Source organism: Propithecus coquereli, unplaced genomic scaffold (genome assembly GCF_000956105.1).
Source record: "Propithecus coquereli isolate 6110/MARCELLA unplaced genomic scaffold, Pcoq_1.0 Scaffold37, whole genome shotgun sequence".
Lineage (NCBI taxonomy): Eukaryota > Metazoa > Chordata > Mammalia > Primates > Indriidae > Propithecus > Propithecus coquereli.
This window is the reverse complement of record NW_012149396.1, coordinates 693211-712220: the sequence shown is the minus strand read 5'-3', so window position 1 is coordinate 712220 and position 19010 is coordinate 693211. Positions and strand designations below refer to the sequence as shown.

Genomic DNA, 19010 nt, shown 5'->3' with positions numbered 1-19010 from the left:
TTGCTACAGTAAAATAAAAATTTAAAAAAATAACCAGCTCTACACATGATACATAATGTCTGGGGAAGTCCTGGTAGAGTGTGAGGGAAAAACCAAAGCTGCCCAATAGAACTGGCTGTTGCCTGTCATTTAGTAGAAGGTGTCTCACCACTGAGATTGGACTCAAAAGTGCAAAAGAAAAAAAAATCTTAAAAATCAAACCTAGAATTCAACTTTGCATGTTGAGATTCAGTTTTATTTATGCTACTAACTAGGTAAAAAGCATACATATTGTGTCTGTGGTACAGTCAATACATCTGCAACTTTTCTACTGAAATTCTCTATACAAAGTCACTGCCAATTGATATGATCATTGATGGCAAAGGGCTTAGAATAACCACAAGGTATAAAAAAGTTTGCAGTCTTGCCCCAAGATACAAAAACTGAATTTTAAACAATGTCATAACATACATGATTTAAACAGTATACGAAAAAAAAGTCACACATCAAATCAAGTACAAAAATATCCAAACTACCTATTATGAACTGTAATGTTTCCATTATTCTGCACAGTATTTAACATAGAATTTAGCAGTTTTCAAAATACTCATTATTTAGTTTAAGCACTGCCACCTTTGCAGAACAGTGAGATATTAGGTAGAGTGACACTGCTTTTAGTGTTTTTAAAAATACAAAACCTTTCCCTATGAATTAATGAAGGAAAAAGAAATTCTTCTTCTAGACAGTAATCAACCTTGTGCCTAGAAGTACAGAAGAATACATCTACTGTTTAACAGGGCAAACGTATACTTCTTGATAAATAGTCATCCATTAGGGATAACAAATGTAATTTAAATGACATTTCTTCATCTGGTAATTCTAAGGAATTCTCAATATACACACAGATTAGTGTTTTTTGCCTTGGCAAAAATAAAACTGAAGTTGCAAGACGATCTGAATTGAAATCATCTTCACAGGTTTAACTTGCAAAAAATATTTTGGATGAAAGGTTATAATACATTACTATCTTATTTTTTAAACACAGAGTAAAGTTGCTCTTGGTAAAATTAACTCACCCACATGGCACAATATTTTTGGAGTAAAGTATGTTCGACAATAACAACTTGCACACAAAATAACATAGGTGAATTAACTTTGAGAACTTCTCTGCCTTTAAAATCAGTAATATTGGGTTTATTCTGTAGAATAACACCTATCAATGTCCTGCACATAAAAGGCTCTAAGACGTTTTAAAGGGCTAAACTTTCCAGGACAGGAATGATTCCTTCATACATAACTGGTGAAGATTTAATAAGAATGTGTGTTTCCTAATCTTCAAGCTTTGAGCCATGCCTGAAAAGTTCTAAATAAGGGGAAAAAACTGTTTTAATCCAGTTTCTGTCTGCTAGGAGCAAGGCAGCAAACACATATTCCAACCCTTTATGAAAAGATAAAGCAGAACAAAAGTGAAATATATCTTCAGATTATAAACAGGATTGTATTTCATAGTCCACCATCCTGCTAATGGTAAGGGCCCCAGCAGTGAAAGACCTCAGTCTAGAGGCTGTGGGTCCGCAATTGGCATGGTGTGAAGTACTTCGTCTAGGAGCTGGAGGGCCCGGTGTAAGTGAATCTCAATCCAGCAAGGGGTTTCCTTGATGCTCTGTCTTGGGTAATCCGGTCCCCAGCCTTTCACAAAACTCATCCTGAGTATGCATAAGCGACGAAGGTCATCGACACCAATTCCAGCGGCAGCTGACAGACCTAACAAAAGATTGGGAAGATGTCAGAGGAACAAGGTGATCTCTCTCTTCCCATCCTCCCTCATTCTTACATTAATCAAGTGACCAGCTTTCTGTATTGCATTCTCCTCAGCATATAACTTCTCTGTCAAAGTGCCAAGAAGTAACTGTAGATCTAAACTTTATCAACAGGACTGAAAACTTTTGGTTAAGGCAGTTTACATTCCACATGTGTCTTCTAGCTACAACCAATTACAATGCATATTACCACAATCCACCAACACCCCACCTATTTTTCTTTTTAGAAGTAGAGGTGAGGGGATGAGAAACACTTTGTTTTTGTCCTCAAGTTGGTTCTAGGAACCCCTTACTGTCTAAACAGCCTAGTTCAGAGTAAGTATAACTAAAAATGAGACAGTTAATATTCCTGCTTCTACTGACTTCTTGGATGACCCGAATGATGTCTATCTCTCAAATTCGCAGTGTAACAGAGAACTGATACACAATTACTCAATGGGGGCAACAGCTGAGAATAAGAAATTTAATAATCTGGATTCTTTAGGAAAAGCATGTTTATAACATCAAAACTACCAAATTAATGGTTTAGATGCCCAAATTTTTAAAAATCAAATTCCCTAAATAAATATGCCTTATCTACCTCTAAATTGTAAACTCCTGAACATAAGTCACAATGTAGACTCTGCATCTAGTTTTCCAGTCAGAACATACAGTCAATCTGCATTCATCAATATTACAATGAAACTAACGGGAGGAATTTGCATATACTGTAGAGAAACCTGCAGGGCCACTGCAGTTTTCTTAGCCAGTGTGATTTGCTTACCACACTGAAGAGGTTAAGAACAGGGGTTGAATGAATCACTAGTTATGCCTTCAGACGTGGAAGATGGGTGCCACGTGTTTCCATCATAAAAGTCTATAGTCAGGAGTTTAACTCTGCAGTAAAAAATTCCCCATCAGTGTGAAACCTGGCACACAGTTCAATTTTACCCTAAAATTAAAAAAAAGTCTACAAGTTATCAAAATACCACCCTCACTTAGTTTTCTCTCCATGCTTAGCATACTTTAAAGAAATTGGAGAGGTGTCCAATTCTGAAATTGAAATATACTTTCCTTAGTAGAATAAAGCCAAGCACTTCAGTGATTACAACCCACCCTGGCTGGTGAGGCAGGAATCATAAGTATCAAAAAAAAAAAAAGGGAGATGGAACAATATAATAACAACAACCCCCTTTCTCCCATACTTCCTTTTTGATACAAAAAGAATGCAAACAGGATCCTGGGCAAAGGGTGAACAGTTTTTACCAATTCAAAAATGTTATCATCCCAGTAAAGAATTTTAATTTCTATTATTACTCAAAGTAACTAACCGAGTAAGTGAAGATAAAACACCAACTATTACACTTTAAAAAAAACCAAAAACCCAAAGTGTACTTACTGATAGCTGGAGCTATTCCACCTACTGATCCTGGACCAGGGATGTTTCCTGCCACGGCTGCTGCCTGGGCGGCTGCTGCAGCTTGTGCAGTGGCCGCCTGCTGCTGCATCTGTCGATGACACTGACGCAAATCAAAGACCTTAAAAAAAGAAAAGTATTTAAGTTTCATGTTATGAGTCCATCAGGAAAGATTCCACACATCAAAAATAAATATGCAATTTATTTAAAATTCAGTTTCATTTAACCTCTCACAAGAAAAGAATGAAAACTTTTAAATTTTTATGTAGACTGTAACTGGTATAAAACTAGTTAGAAAAGGTGGCTTGAACGTGACACTTTGGCTGCCACGTGCCTCTGTATCTTTTATCTAGTTTAATGTGGGTCAGCTGTTACTGTTCTTGTGAAAAGCCACCCCTGTGTAAAATGAACAGTTAAGAAGTCACCCCCACCCTTTCATAACCAAATTGCTGAGTTTTCCTTAGGCTGGAGCTGATGGCTTTGGTCAACTGGCCAACTTCTTTTCTTACAATTCTTTATCATTCTTGCTGTTTGGAGGAATATAACAAAGGCACGATACTATATAAAAAAAACCACATTTTTCAGAGATGTATACTTCAGTACGTGGGAGCAACATAACATGTAGAACTTGTTTTTAAAGGGGAAAAAAAGCACAGATGAAGCAAATATAAAATCTTAAGAACTACTTAATCTGGGTGATGAGTATATAGGATTTCATTAAACTAGTTTCTTCTACTTTACGTCTGAAAATGTTCATAATTATAAAAGTAAAAAAGTCTAGCTTTGAATCCTAGCACTAATTATCTGTTAATTACATGGGTTAAGTTTCTTAACTTCTCTGGAACCTCAATTTTCTTACCTATAAAATGGGAATGCTAAGTGTATATAGTTTCATAGAGTTGTTGGAAACTCGGCATAGTATACAGTAAGCTGTCAATAAATGTTACATATTATTTTGTTTTTCACTTCCCGTATAGCTATTTACCTTTCAGGATGAGTTAAGGAGGAGCTGGTAAGCAATTTCAGTGTGCTTTATCAACTGAGCCAAGCACTGGCATAGTAAGGAAGGGGTTGCCACATTTACCTTTATCCTCATTAAAGTACTGGAATGGTCTATCTATAAGCAACAAATTATGGATTATATCACCTTTTTCTGAGTAAAAAACATCTTCCTAGGATACCTATTTGCATTTATAAAAAGCACTGGAAGATCACACAGAAAGAGTGGTCATCTATAGAAGCTGTGTAGGAGAAGGACGAGGACAGGGTAAAAGCAAAGCTGCTCAATGTCAACTGAACCATGTGGCCACATTCCCTATCCAAAAAGTAAACTAAATTTTTTAAAAAGTCTTCTGGTATGTACATAACCCAATATGAGCAAACATAATTATCTTTGAAAATAAAAGCAAGCAAAGAATTCACAATTTACTACTTGATAAACAGATTTGGGACTTAAACCAATGCTTGAAAAACTTCTGATTGTCTTTAACGATGGTATTTACACAAACCACAAAAACATACAACAAACTCTCTCCAAAAAGCAAATCACCTTCCTATTTATTTCTCTACTCAGTGCCTATCTTCCCCAAAAGTCTTTCCCAATTAGCACCAATGAAGGATAACACTTAGACTATCCTATTCTTTGAAGAGATATGAATTTGTCAAATATGTATGTATTACCTGGCCAAATCATTAATCCTAAAAGACTTCAGTAAAGAAAGCATGAAAAAGTCCAGTTCTAGAAACCAGAAACGAGACTACTTCCTTCTCAAATTTCCCAACAGTCCATTAGATTCTGAACTTTTCCACGGGGCTGTGATCTTTGGAAGGTATTACCTGCCACAGCACAAAGTAGGGACTCGAACATTTGATTACTCTATAACCACATTTTTAAGAAAATAAACTTTACTTTTTAGGGCAGTTTTAGGTTCACAGCAAAATTGAGCAGAAAGTACAAAGTCCCTGTCCCCCCCAACACAACACGTCCCCACTAGCAACATTCCCACCACAGTAGTACATTTGTTACAACTGATGAATCTACACTGACACATCATTATCACCCAAAGTCCACATTTTACATTCGAGTTCATTCTTGGTGTTGTACATGTGGGCAAATTTATAATGACATGTAGTATATCATTATATACAGAATAGTTTCACTGTCCTAAAAAGCCTCTGTCCTGTGCGTTTGGCCCTCCCCTTCCCACTAACCCCTGGCAACCACTTATCTTACTGTCTCCATACTTTTTTGCCTTTTCCAGAATATCATATAGTTGGAATCATATTATCTGATATACCATAGTTTATCCATTTACCTACTGAAAGGACATCTTGCCTACTTTCAACATCCGTGTGTAAGTTTCTGTGAGGATAAAAGTTTTCAATTCTTTTGCCAAGGAATGTGATTGCTGGATCATATGGTTAAGTGTATGTTTATTTTTATAAAACTGTCTACCAAAATGATTGTACCAGTTTGCACTCCTATCAACAATGAATGAGAGTTCCAGCTACTCCACATCCTGGTCAGTGTTTTAGATTTTGGCCATTCTAACAGGTGTGTAGTGGTATCTCATTTTGGTTTTAAATTGCACTTCTCTAATGACGTGATGTTGAAACGTCTTTTCGTGTGCTTGCTTGCCATCTGCATATCTTCAGCAAGGTGTCTGTTCATGTCTTTTGCCCATTTTTTAATCGGGTTGTTCATTTTCTTGTTCAGAGTTCTTTGTATGTTTTTTATTAGCTGTATCTTTTGCAAATATTTTCTCCCAGTCTGTGGTTTGTCTTCTCATTCTCTTGACATTGTCCTTCACAGAGCAGAAGTTTTTAATTTTAATGAGGTCTGTCACTCCTCAGCTAATTTCTGCTTTAATTTATTTAACCATGTTTCCTGTGGTTACTCTGTAAATTTATTACAAACTTATTACTTAACAAAGTTGAGCACCTTATAAAGGTCACTGTCAGCATCTTCAGGATACCGTCTTTCACAAAACTTAACTGCAAACTGTATCAGTTTGAATTAACACCAGGAAATAGTAATCCAGAAAGAGAGAAATGGTGCTGTTGGTATTTTGGGCACCTGAACATAAGACTGCATTAAGGACATGCTAAGTTACCTGGAGAATCACAATCCAGGAATAAATTTAAGTGGGATTCATAATGCCCTTCAAACTAGCCCGCCTGTGGCCTGGAAGCATTCCCTGGCCCCTTCCGCTAATAGATATGTCATCAAAAACAAACCCAACTCCATATCATCAGGAAAAATTTGCAAATCAAAACCAACATAATGAGATTCTACTTCACACCCACTAGTCTGGCTACAATAAAAAGGATGTAACAAATGTTGATGACATTAGGTAGAGAAACTAGAACCCTCATACCCTGCTAGTGGGAATGTAAAATGATACAGCCATTTTGGACAACAGTCTAGCAGTTTCTCAGAACGTTGCACATAAAGTTACCTTACAATCCAGCAATTATACCCAAGAGAAATGAAAACATACGGCCATACCAATACTTATACACAAATGTTCATAAGCAGTATCATTCATAATGTAGCCAAGAAGTGGAAATCCATGTCCATCAATTGACAAAGGGATAAACAAAATGTGGTATATGGAACACAGGGTGTCCCAAAAGTCACCATACCTTTGTCAGGACTACAAAGGAAAAATTCTGTAAAATTTCATAATGAGTATTTTGTAAATAAAGGTACATTTAGCTACAATTTCCCATTTTCCCTTTGTATTTATTCAGCCATAAAAAGAAATGAAGTACTGATATACACTACATGGATGAAGCTTGAAACATTATGTTTAGTAAAAGAAGTAAGTTACAAAAGATTGTATTATATGATTTCCATTTATACGAAATGTCCTAAACAGGCAACTCTATAGAGACAAAGTAGATTAATGGTTGTCTAGAGCTATGGGGAATGGAGGTTTGGGGGTGATAGCTAAAAGGGTATGGGGTTTCTTTCTGGGGTGATGAAAATGTTCTGAAATTGAGAGTGCTGATGACTAAACAATGCTGTGAATATACTAAAAATCACTGAATTGTATACTTTAAATTGTTCATTTGTACAGGATGTGAATTATATCTCAATAAAGCTGTTAAAAACCTGAATGCCCAGTGCTAAACAACAAAACAGATCTTACTTCTGAAAGCAAAAGAGCAAGGCCACTTAAAGAGAATTTAAACATTTGCCTCATTTAAAGCTTGCATAACATCATTTCATTACATCAGATTTACGTAAATATATTTACTATGTCTTTAGAGAAGCAAGGAAAAAAACTTACATCTTAAAAAGAAAAAAACACACACATAACCCATTTAGTTCTACCTTCTTGGCTTTTAAAATGACATTATGACTCTCTAAATCTATGTCTTCCTCATTTTAATTAAAAAGGAAAGTGTATTTATGTATGTATTCTCAACGTGTGGGCACTCCTTCCAGGCATTCATGTGATCTGTATACAATTACCCCAGTAGTATCACCTCTGCTGAGAATCTGGCAACCTAAACAGTAATCTACATATGTTACTGCTGCCCAAAAGATAAATAATAAAGGTGACTTGAACACAAGCACTGCAATACGGGGACAGTGAATCTTACAATGTGAGACTGATACTCAGTGACTAACAGCTGGGTATCATCGACAGCATGGATACACTGGACAAGGGATACCTATCCCAAGCAGGATGGAGCAAGACTTTATCATGCTACTCAGAATAGCACACAATTTAAAACTTATGAATTATTTCTGGAATTTTTCATTTAATATTTTTGGACCACAGTTGACCACAGGTAACTGAAACCGAGGAAAGCAAACCTGTGGATAAGGGGGGAACTACTGTACTTGTAACTCTTTCTAGCTAGTAAGACTCTTCTGAAGATCAATAATATATTTGGTGAACAGAAATAATTCTTTTTAAATCATGACAAAATGAGTTGTTTAACTCCAAACATCTTTTCCCATACAATATTTATCTATTGTTCATGGCAAAAGTATGAGATCAATAAAAAATCTGTCCATAACAGTGGTTAATCAAGTGATAATTTGTCTCACACCTTGAAGGCTTTTCAAGAGCCATTTGTACCAAAATAGAAATAAATTACAGTATATTTATTTGGCAATACAAGATAATATTTGATTCCACATGATTTAAGCTCAATTGTTTTAAATACTACTAGTAACTAGTCCATATGTGGTAAGTTCATAAAACTATTCTGGCACATATTATATATTCAACACGGTAGTTCTCCATCCATTCACTTCAAACTATATAAGTAATCCAGAGACATCCCAGTCAACTCCAAACACAGATAAGGAATAGAAAACTTAAAAACAGTCATCCTCTCCAAGCCAATCATAAAATTCATATGGAAACAACCCATATGTCCATCAACTGATGAGAAACAAAACCCACAGTAGAGAGCAGAGCCTAAAAACAGGAGGCATTAGGGGTACCAAGACCATAAACAGAGTGTGGGGACAGGGATTGACTTCTTGAAATAATATGGAAAAAGACAACAGCAAAGCTCTCTGGGGGTTACAATTGGGCACCTGCCCATGAATCAAGTGCTGATAGAATACTTTGACAGCCAATTCAGGATTGCACCTAGGAATAAAATACTTGCTCATGGCACAGATAAGTACCAGAGAAACTCACACATGAGAACTAGGCCTTGAGCATACCTGCGGATTGGAACCCAATTCCCTAAAAGACTAAGTCCCCCTACCTCCTAAATATATAATATCTGGTTCTGAGATGTGAATCCCAGGTACCAGGATAGGGCAAAATTGCTCGACAGGGAAGAGAAAATTAAAATGAATGAATTCTCTCAAAATAAACCTGCCAACAAATACAAAATGGTCTACAAAGCATATAAGGAAATCCGATGTCATTAAAAAATAACAAAGTACAAGTAACCAAATACAAAAGTTCCTTGTGGCAAAATATAAATAATTTCTACCTCCCAAAGACAATTCCTGGTGAGAGAGACATTGTACATACCATTCTAGACTTACATATAAACAAACACAAATATCGACGACATTATTTACCAAAAATGGGATCATACTCTAATAACCAACTTTTCTATACCATGAATATCCTATCAATAAATATAATTTAATATTTTGTTCTATTCTAACAGACCAAAGCTATAACTGATGCTCTATTGTCAAAAATTTTAACAGGGAATTACTATTAATTGTTAGGTGTAATAAACAGCATTGTGCTTATGTTTTTCAGAAGACCTGATGGATTAGTGATTGACATGAGACTCTTATTGTTTTTTTTTATACCTGGTACGTTTGAAAAAGTTTCAAATTTTTTTTAAAAATCCTTTAACTGAACTGTAACTGAAAATGAGATACTGGGTTTGCTGCTGTAAGGCAATCAAGCAATTTCATTTTTGTAGATACTGTCTAGCTATATGAATTGTATCCTAAGCAACTTTCTGGGAGTAAATGATGAGGTACAGTTAATTCTACTAATTTATAATAGCTGACAATGAAGATGTTTAGGATGACTGAAAAGTCTAAAATTAAGAATATATATAGGCTGTCTAATTACAATTATCTCTTTCAAAAATAGTGTATATTATAGAGGAGAATTGAAATGGTTTAAATATAGAATTAGTGAAAAATATTTCAGTTTTTTCAGGTTAATTTGAGAAACTACTAATTTTAGAATTCTATTCCATAAAATCATAAAGACTGGCTAAGATGAAATTCCAGAGTCTGATTTTTACAAATTTCAGTCAAAGGAATACAAGTTTGAAGAACATTAGGGTATGCATTCTACGAAGTGAAGTATCCCAAGAATGAAAAATAAACACCACATGTACTCACCATCAAATTGGTTTTAACTGATCAGCACATAAGTGCACATATAGGAGTAACATTCATTGGGTATGGGGCAGATGGGAGGGTGGAGGAGGGGATGGGTATATACATACACAATGAGCGCGATGTGTACCATCTAGGGGATGGACATGCTTGAAGCTCTGACTCGGGGGTGGGGCAGGGGGCAAGGGCAATATATGTAACCTAAACATTTGTACCTCCATAATACACTGAAATAAAAAAAAAACACTAGGATATGAAGACAACCACAAAACTAGGTAACTGATTATGTCAATAAAATAAATATCCTCAGGAAATGTTTTATGCTCAAAACAAACATCATTTCTGATAATATACTTAATACATAAGCCATTTTTCTATTCCTCCCACTTTTATTTCAATTCTTTACACAAATGGAGCTCTCCAAATCTAAAATATTCAAATAAGATTGCAACTAACCTTTATATATGCACTGGGGTAGATCTTATGAACAGCATCTCCAGGTGCACGCCCGGCTTCTCTGTCTAAGTAGTAACTCTGTACAAAGACTGCGTGGTCACTAAGGCACCTGACCCAAACGTCACCTTCACCTTTACATTCCAACTGCACACCTTTGCCTATGTGCAACCTTAGGAAGAAAAAAGGAATTACATTTCATCTTGATAAGTACTTTTAAATTGAATTCTCATTTAACCCTCACAACTCAGTAAGGTAGGTACTAAGGCTTATAGCTACACTGTCCAAATTGATAGCCACTAGCAACAAGTGGCTATTTAAATTAATTAAAACAATTAAAAATTCAATTAATCACCCAAGCCATATTTTAAGTGCTCAATAGTGACATGTGGCTAGTGGCTACTGAACTGGATGGTACAGATACAAATCATTTCATCACAGAAAATTCTATTAGCCAGCAGTGGCTTAAACAGTAATTTGCAAAAGTCACACAGCAAGTGATAGGGTCAAGATTATGCGCTTACATATACACGTCCTTAAAGAGTGAGATCACACAGTAGCTACAATTGTTTCCTGTAATATTTCATCTTAAGCATTTCCTTTATATAAACTTTCTATGAACATTTTAAAGACTATATAAAAAATGAAAGTTTATTATAATCAACCATTTCCCTTTTATTACCAATTTTCAACATTATAAACAATGCTTTCAGAAATATAGTTCTCACTTTATATTTCCTTTCAGTAGAATTGTAGAAATACTATATGATCGGAGAAAATGTAAATTAATTTTCAAAGGGGAACCCTCTGGCCTTGTGGCCACAGGTTTCCCACCCCTGGACCAAAGGCCATCTTTTATGATTATATATTAAATATCTACAACTAAAATGAAATACTTATAAATTCTTAATTTTCAAGATGACCTTTATTCCTTTATTTACATTTAAGAACTTATATAATGTACATTAAAAAATATAACCTTGAATAAAAGACAACACACTATGCTTAATTTCCAAAATAACTATCTGACTACAGAATCGATACCTTGCTCTCTCAATGGCTTCTGTCCTGTGGACATTGGAGAGTTGACCCAAGCAAAAGCGATCTCCTCCTGAAGGGTCCACATATCCATCAACAGTAACGATAGGGCAGCTTGAAGGGACCTTAAATGTCTCTCCTACCTGAACATCCATTTCAAAGTAAGCAATGGAACACCAATACTCAGGAGCTACAGGAAATGAGAAAGAACATCCACCCATGAGAGAAAGATGTAAGACTTTCACTCCTCAAGACAAAGCTTTTCCTAAAAGAAAGGGTGAAGGGAGGAGAGAGGGGAGTGAAAAGTACCCAAAGACTTGGATGAAAATAAAATGATACATTAAAAAGCAGGAATTTCCGTGCCTTCTGTACCTAGCACTATCCTTGAAACTCTAAAAGTCATTTTTAAAATCTGGCATTTGATTCTTACCTCAAAGGATCAAGTCAACTGAATTTAAAAAACAAGTAATCAGAATCTAAAATAATTTTACAATGTTTCATTTGACTGCACATATCATCCACGTAGTCTGAACTTTGATTTTTTTAATACACACTGACTCTAAGGTGTATTCCACGGATGTGTTCTTGAATAACATCAATCTACGGCATATTTTTATAGATTCCTAACTGAGAGAAAGTGGATAAGCAAGTCAGCTATCCTCGGCCCTGAGTCAAGCTTAATTATACTCTAACCACACAGGTGTTGAACACAGGGATTCTCAACTGTCTCTTGAGTGAAAGGTCATTTGTCCCAGCTGTGTGTGTATGCCATAGCAACAGATATTTTTAGTGAAATCGGTTCATGTTAACTACAATTTTAACTTTGAAGATGTGTTTAGTCTATTCACTTGAACAATAAATGATTTAAAATAATTTTAAATGATCGGGGACAAAGAGGCATTACTTGGTTTGGTTTGCAAATACAGTTGATCAAGTACTTTTAATTTTTATTTGAATACAACAATTATTACATCAAGCCCATACATATATAAATCATTTGGTTTTCCTTTTTTAACTCATTTAACAGATATCTACAGAGTATCTAGGGATCATTCTAGGCACTGTATACACAGCAAGAAATAAAACAGCTACATCCTCTATTCTGACACAGGTGTAGGGGCAGACAAATGAACAAGGTAACTCAGATAATGACAAACAATGTGAAAAAAAATAAAACAAGGCACAGAAGATGATTAGGAAGAACACTTCAGACTGGATGGGGTGGGGGGCATCCTATCTGAAAAAGTAACACTTAAAAGCCTTGTATCTATGTGAAGACTAGACAGAACACTTCAGAGAGGAAAGCAAAAGCAAAGACCCTAGAGTAGAAATGGGTTTGACGTTTTTACGAAAAAGAAAAAAGCAAGGCCAGTGCTATAATGAAAAGCAGAGTGGCACAATTTTGTCTGCAAATTTATCCGCATCTCAACATGCTATTTATGAACTTTACACTAGAATTTGATGCAATAAAATTTTCAACAATCTAACATTACTTAGAATGACAAAAAACCCACAAAAACCCCAGATCTTTTCAAACTAAGTAAAAAAAAAGATCGATGTTTAAAATTAAAACAGGCTGAGTGTGGTGGCTCATGCCTGTAATCCGAGTGCTTTGATGAGGATCACTTGGGGCAGGGAGTTCAAGACCAGCTGGGCAACAGAGCAAGACCCTGTCTCTACAAAGAATTTTTTAAAAAATAAGCTAGGTGCGATGGCTTGCGCCTGTAGTCCTAGCTACTCAGGAGGCTGAGGTGGGAGGATCACTTGAACCTAGTAGTTCGAGGCTGCAATGAGCTATGATCATGTGGCTACACTCCAGCCTGGGTGACAGAGTGAGACCCTGTCTCTAAAATAAATAATAAAAACAAAAAACTTATAAAGGCTTATGTATGTAAGTCCTTTTCAAAATGCCATCAAGCAAAAAAGTACTTTCCAATGACAAGTTAATAAAACAAACCACATGAAGATTGGGTGATTCAAAAACCCAAAAAAAAAAAAAAAAATTTGAATATTTTGCTATGTCAATCTAATCAACTCATCACAAACATTCCTTTAAATGTATTTGGTTATGACTAGAACATAAAAATTAGTGATATACAAAAGCATCTTCTTAAAAAGCCAGTTTTGAAGTATTTATGAAGTTATTTTTCTATAGTAAAATTCTTTATTGAAGATATCACATTATGCTATGGACAAGAAGCTTCAGCAAACAACTGGTAGGTATACCGGTTGAAGCTAAAACTAAAGAGACTAAGACAACTACTCGATGGTTTGGTGGCAACAAAACAATAATAGCACTTTAAAAGAGGTCTTTAAACAATTAATCCAAACAGTAAATTTTGTTATAAACAATGCCCTGATGTTGAGAATGTTTGTAACGCTAGGTAAAAAATGAGGTTCCAAGTACATGCACCTCCCAGTTCGTACTGAAGGATACTATCCAGAAGTAAAGTGCGATGGTGAGCAACCTTTTTTCCGTGAAGAGTCAATTCAGGGGTAAAAGAGGGGAGGTTTTATAGCCTCCATGTTTAAGAAAAATATACTTTCACCATCATGAATAACAACATCTGCAATTGCACTTAAACCTCATTTTATTACTTCCCAGACACCAAAGGATTTCTTTCGTTTGTCTAATATGTCAGACACCGTATAACACCACAACATTGATTATATAAAGCTGCATCTCTGAACAGGTTTAGTTTGAGTTGACCTATTAGTATTGGGAAAAAGAGTTTTAAGAGACAACGATAAAAAGAAACTGGCATCAGAGTTGCATCATAGACCAGGGATGAAAAAAAGCCTAGGAAAGCAAGAGGAAGCAGGTTACTATTTATGAAGACAGAAAGGGACAAAGAGGGAGATCTAAGTGGGTCCCAGAAAATTTGGCAGTGTTGGGATACAAAATACTATGTGAAAAACACTTCTACGCCACTCTCAATATGCTGAACAGTCAGAAGGGAACATTCCTATTTTTAAAACAGGAGAGAGTAATATGAAATACCCATTAAACCCTTCTGGATACCTCTTTGCTCTTTTTTGCCTCCAAGGACCAAATGCCATATAAATGACAACACTGCAGCTTCTCAAAACTAGCCTCAACAGAAGAAGTCTAGAATTAGTACAGAGTGGGCTTTCTGAATGCCCCAACTCATTTGAAAGAGAGATGTGCTAACTTTGATATTTTTAGTTTTTGCTCCTAAATTAGTGAAGTTAAGCCAGTCTCATAAAGCCTAAGCCTATGGGATGGTCATCACTGGCCAGAGAAAATGTTATTAAAAGACTGAGTTAACAACATTAAAATTTTTTCCTTTTACAATATAAGAACTTAGCTAAATATTTTTTGCAATGGAGAAATACATTATACACCCCAGTTTTATCATCAAATATTGCTTAATTATGATAAAAAATTTGAAGTCTTCAAGGCATTATCTTTCATTTTTGAAATGAAGTCATTCAAGAAAAAGTAAAGGCCGGGTGCGGTGGCTCACGCCTGTAATCCTAGCACTCTGGGAGGCCGAGGCGGGTGGATTGTTTGAGCTCAGGAGTTCGAGACCAGCCTGAGCAAGAGCGAGACCCTGTCTCTACTAAAAAAAATAGAAAGAAATTATCTGGACAACTAAAAATATACAGAAAAAATTAGCTGGGCGCGGTGGCTCATGCCTGTAATCCTAGCACTCTGGGAGGCCGAGGAGGGCGGATTGTTTGAGCTCAGGAGTTCGAGACCAGCCTGAGCAAGAGCGAGACCCCGTCTCTACTAAAAATAGAAAGAAATTAGATGGACAACTGGAAAAAAAAAAAAAAGAAAAAGTAAAAAATGTAGTTAAAGCACCTAAGATACTCACTATGAATTATTCCTTTTATTATTCAAATCTGAATGAGATGCCTGAATAAGAATCTTTTATGAACACATAAAGGTACTGTCTTGAATGGAGGATTGCTCTAAAGTGCACCTGAACTTGGAAATTTGTGGGTTTCCAATCCATTTGTGAATCTGAACACAAAACAACCTCAAAGACACTGAAGAAACCCTTTAATCTGCAATCAACATTTAATTTGATGAATATATCTCAACTTTAAAAAAAAGCAAAAACAGAGTAAGTCCGTGAAAAAGAAATGAAGTGATTAACCTTTTCCAAAAAGGTATGGAAGTTGAAAAGGTTTTTTTCAACTTTGTTATCAAAGTCAAAGCCTGTATATTGCCTGTCTGAAATCTTTAACACAAAGGTAATGACCAATATTATTGATTTTCATTTTCTACAACCTATATCACCTATTTCCAGAAACATGTAACTATATTCAAAAATAATTTCTCAAAATAGATTTACTATATATTAATACTGTGATGATGTTTACATATATAAAAGACTCAGGTATATGCATATTTCCTATTCAAATGGTTCTAGGTCTGTGGTAGAGTTTAGCATTTCATAATCAGGCCTTTAGTGGTTTCATTCACCATATAACTGTACAAATATTTTCCACTTTGGTTTCTTTTCTATTTGTTTATTAAGCAAGTATAGCAGACATATAAACTAGTAACTGTAATTTAGTATGATTAGAAAATACTAGATAGCAGGAGACAAGGGATGAGGCTTCCAAACAGTGGCATGCTTCAGATGAATCTTAAGAGTTTGCCACACTTGGGAGGGCAGGGGTGCATGGTACCTAGCATTCAAGATGGCCTCCAGTGGTTCTCACCTCCTGATATTCACATCCTTATGCAGTCCCCTCTCACATGACATAGGATTTTATAGAAATGATAATGTGACTTAGGAGGCTAAGTCTTAAAAGACCACTGAGGCTCTGTCTTACTCTCTCCTGATCACTCATTAGCTATCATGTTATGAAGACACTCGAGCAGCTCTAAAAAGAAATCCACACAGAGAGTAACTTCCTGCCAACAGTAACCCTAACTTGCCAGGTAAACCACCCTGAAAGTGAATCCTCCAGCCCCCAAAAAAGCCTTCAGATGATGGTAACCCCAGCTAAAAACTTTACTGCAACCTCATGAGACTCTAAGCCAGACCCACCCAAGTAAGCCACTCCCAGATCCCTACCCACAGAAACTAAGTGATATCATAAATTGTTACTGTTGTTTTAACTTGTTTTGGGGTAATTTGTTGCAGAGTAGCTGATAACTAATACAGAGTACATGATATATCAGGCAAAGAATGGCATTTGAAAAAATATAGAGGGATGATATACCCAGCAATCTTAGGTAAGTAGTTCAGGATGGTTAAAGCATCAAGAGATAAGGCCAGAGGCCAGGCATGGTGGCTCATGCCTATAATCCTAGTGCTCTGGGAGGCCAAGGTGGGAAGGTTGCTTGAGGTCAGGAGTTCCAGACCAGCCTGAGCAAGAGCGAGACCCCGTCTCTACTAAAAATAGAAAAAAAAATTAGTCGGGTGTGGTGGGGTGTACCACCTGTAGTCTCAGCTACTCAGGAGGCTGAGGCAGGATTGTTTGAGCCAAGGAGTTTAAGGTTGCTGTGAGCTAGATAGATGTCATGGCACTCCAGCCCGGGTAACAGAATGAGACTCTGTCTCAAGAAAAAAAGTGGCCAGAGAAGTACACAAAGACCAGGACCAGACACGCTTTTCTGCCTAGCTAAGGAATTTGGACTTTATCCTATGGACAAGCAATGAGTAGGGGAATTAATGCAAGTTCTTGAGCAGAGAAATAACATAAGTAGGGTCAAATTTTAAAACAAATACTGAGCAGCAATAGAGATTAATTGGTGAGAAGGAGGGTACTAGGACTGGAAGCTCTCCTCACAGAGAGACCAGTTAGAATGTTCTTCTAGCAGTACAAGAGGAGAAATGAATAGGAACAGTTATCAGGTAAAACTCCTCGGCGCCCCATTAGTATCCACAGCCAAAGACTATCTAGGTTCTAAACCACCTGGCCCCACTAAAGGAATACATGCAGAGCTAATCCCCTCCTGCAACCAACTGGACAGAGACCTTTTCAGGATCATCCTCACCATTATGTCATTTCCTTACTCTACTCAAAGACAGAGGCTTTTAGTCCCAGCTACTCAGGAGGCTGAGATGGGACGATTGCTTGAGCCCAGGAGTTTGAATCCAGCCTGGACACAGAAAGACCCCATCTCTTTAAAAAAAAAAAAAAAAAAAAAAGAAGAAGAAGAAGAAGAAGAAAGAGGCTTCAATGCCAATGCATGCTGCTACATATACATATCCTCAACTAGCTGTTGCTATTCACTAACCACCAGTAGCTGTTAGGCCTAAATATCAATTCTCCCACAAGAATGAAGTGAATCTATCAAGAGGCCAAAGGCAATTGCGGAATTCAAAAATGAGTCCAAGTGACTAGCTAAATGCCATCACCCCTGCCTCCACCCCAGGATTCCATCCAGGGAAGGTCTTTCTTCAGAGCCCTGACTACCCTTGCTCCCACAGACCTTCTTCCACTAGGCTGTATGAACACTGAGACCCCCTAAGTTGCCAGGAGCCACTACTGACTCTCACGGAGAGCTGGCAAAAATTCTCATTCTTCACACTCCAGGTTTCCCCCCCTTATCATGATATATTCACATGCAAATTAAGATGCTGATATAATGATTCCCTTTATACAATTTCAAAAACATGTAAAACCAAACTACTAAATGAGACTATTTAGGAATGTATTCATCACTTTAAAAAAGCAAAAAGAAAAAATGACATCTATAAAAAAGCAGGACAGTGGTACCTCTAGGAAGAACAGAGGAAAAGGTTTTGACTGAGACAGAGCACAAGGCAGGAGGGTTTTGGGGGTGCTGCAGTGTTCCAGTTCTCAATCTGTGTGGTAGGTACACAGGTGCTGGCTTTAGTGAAATTAGGCTATACACTAGTATTTATATATTTCTCTGCGTATTTCATTTCTCAAAATGTTTATGAAAAGGCGTGAACCACAAAAAATGTTTAAAATCACAATACACAATATAACATATATGGAAAATCCATCAAAGAGGATAATTTAACTGGAAAATATGTATAGCTAAAAAAATGCTTCTGCCCCACCAACACTTTCTCCTAACCAAAACAAATATTATTTGCCTCCTAAATCAGCAAAAAGCTTATTAAACTTCACATCTACAGCTAGTGAGCATGGTAAAACTGGTTCTCCTACTCTCATGCTACCACTGGAGAGCAATGTCATCTAGAAATTCTGCGAATCTCTGAAACTGAAATATGAGAAAAGTTATAAACACAAAGATCTTCCCCTCAACTTTGTTTTAAACAGCTAGAAGAAAAATTGGAACCAACACAAGTAATAACAGAACACTATGTACACAAAGAAAATTATGTAGATCTACTTGAGAACTGTAAGTTACCCAGTAAATTAATCATTATGGGCACTATATTTATATATATTTTTAAATCTTTATTGGGAATATTTATTAATATACTTACAAATAAAGCAATTATATGAATTTGCTTTAAAACAATACAGATGGGAGAAAGGGGGAGGA

The 19010-nt window shown here is 36.3% G+C and overlaps 1 protein-coding gene across 2 annotated transcripts in view; it reads right to left on the bottom strand.

Annotated features, from left to right (window-relative positions):
- Window positions 1-207: 207 nt before the first annotated feature.
- The window catches only part of SMAD4 (SMAD family member 4), a 50164-nt gene continuing 31361 nt past the window's right edge, over window positions 208-19010 (bottom strand). The window contains exons 9-13 of one of the 2 annotated variants that reach the window (XR_001137793.1): window positions 11546-11729; window positions 10505-10673; window positions 3178-3316; window positions 2563-2675; window positions 208-1743 (exon numbers count right to left, since the gene is read on the bottom strand). Coding sequence is in view for 1 of the 2 variants with exons in the window: in XM_012651786.1 (XP_012507240.1) it covers window positions 1532-1743; window positions 3178-3316; window positions 10505-10673; window positions 11546-11729 (704 nt within the window). In the remaining variant the exon portion in view is untranslated. The remainder of the gene's footprint in view (window positions 1744-2562; window positions 2676-3177; window positions 3317-10504; window positions 10674-11545; window positions 11730-19010) is intronic. The other variant, XM_012651786.1, reaches the window with a different exon arrangement.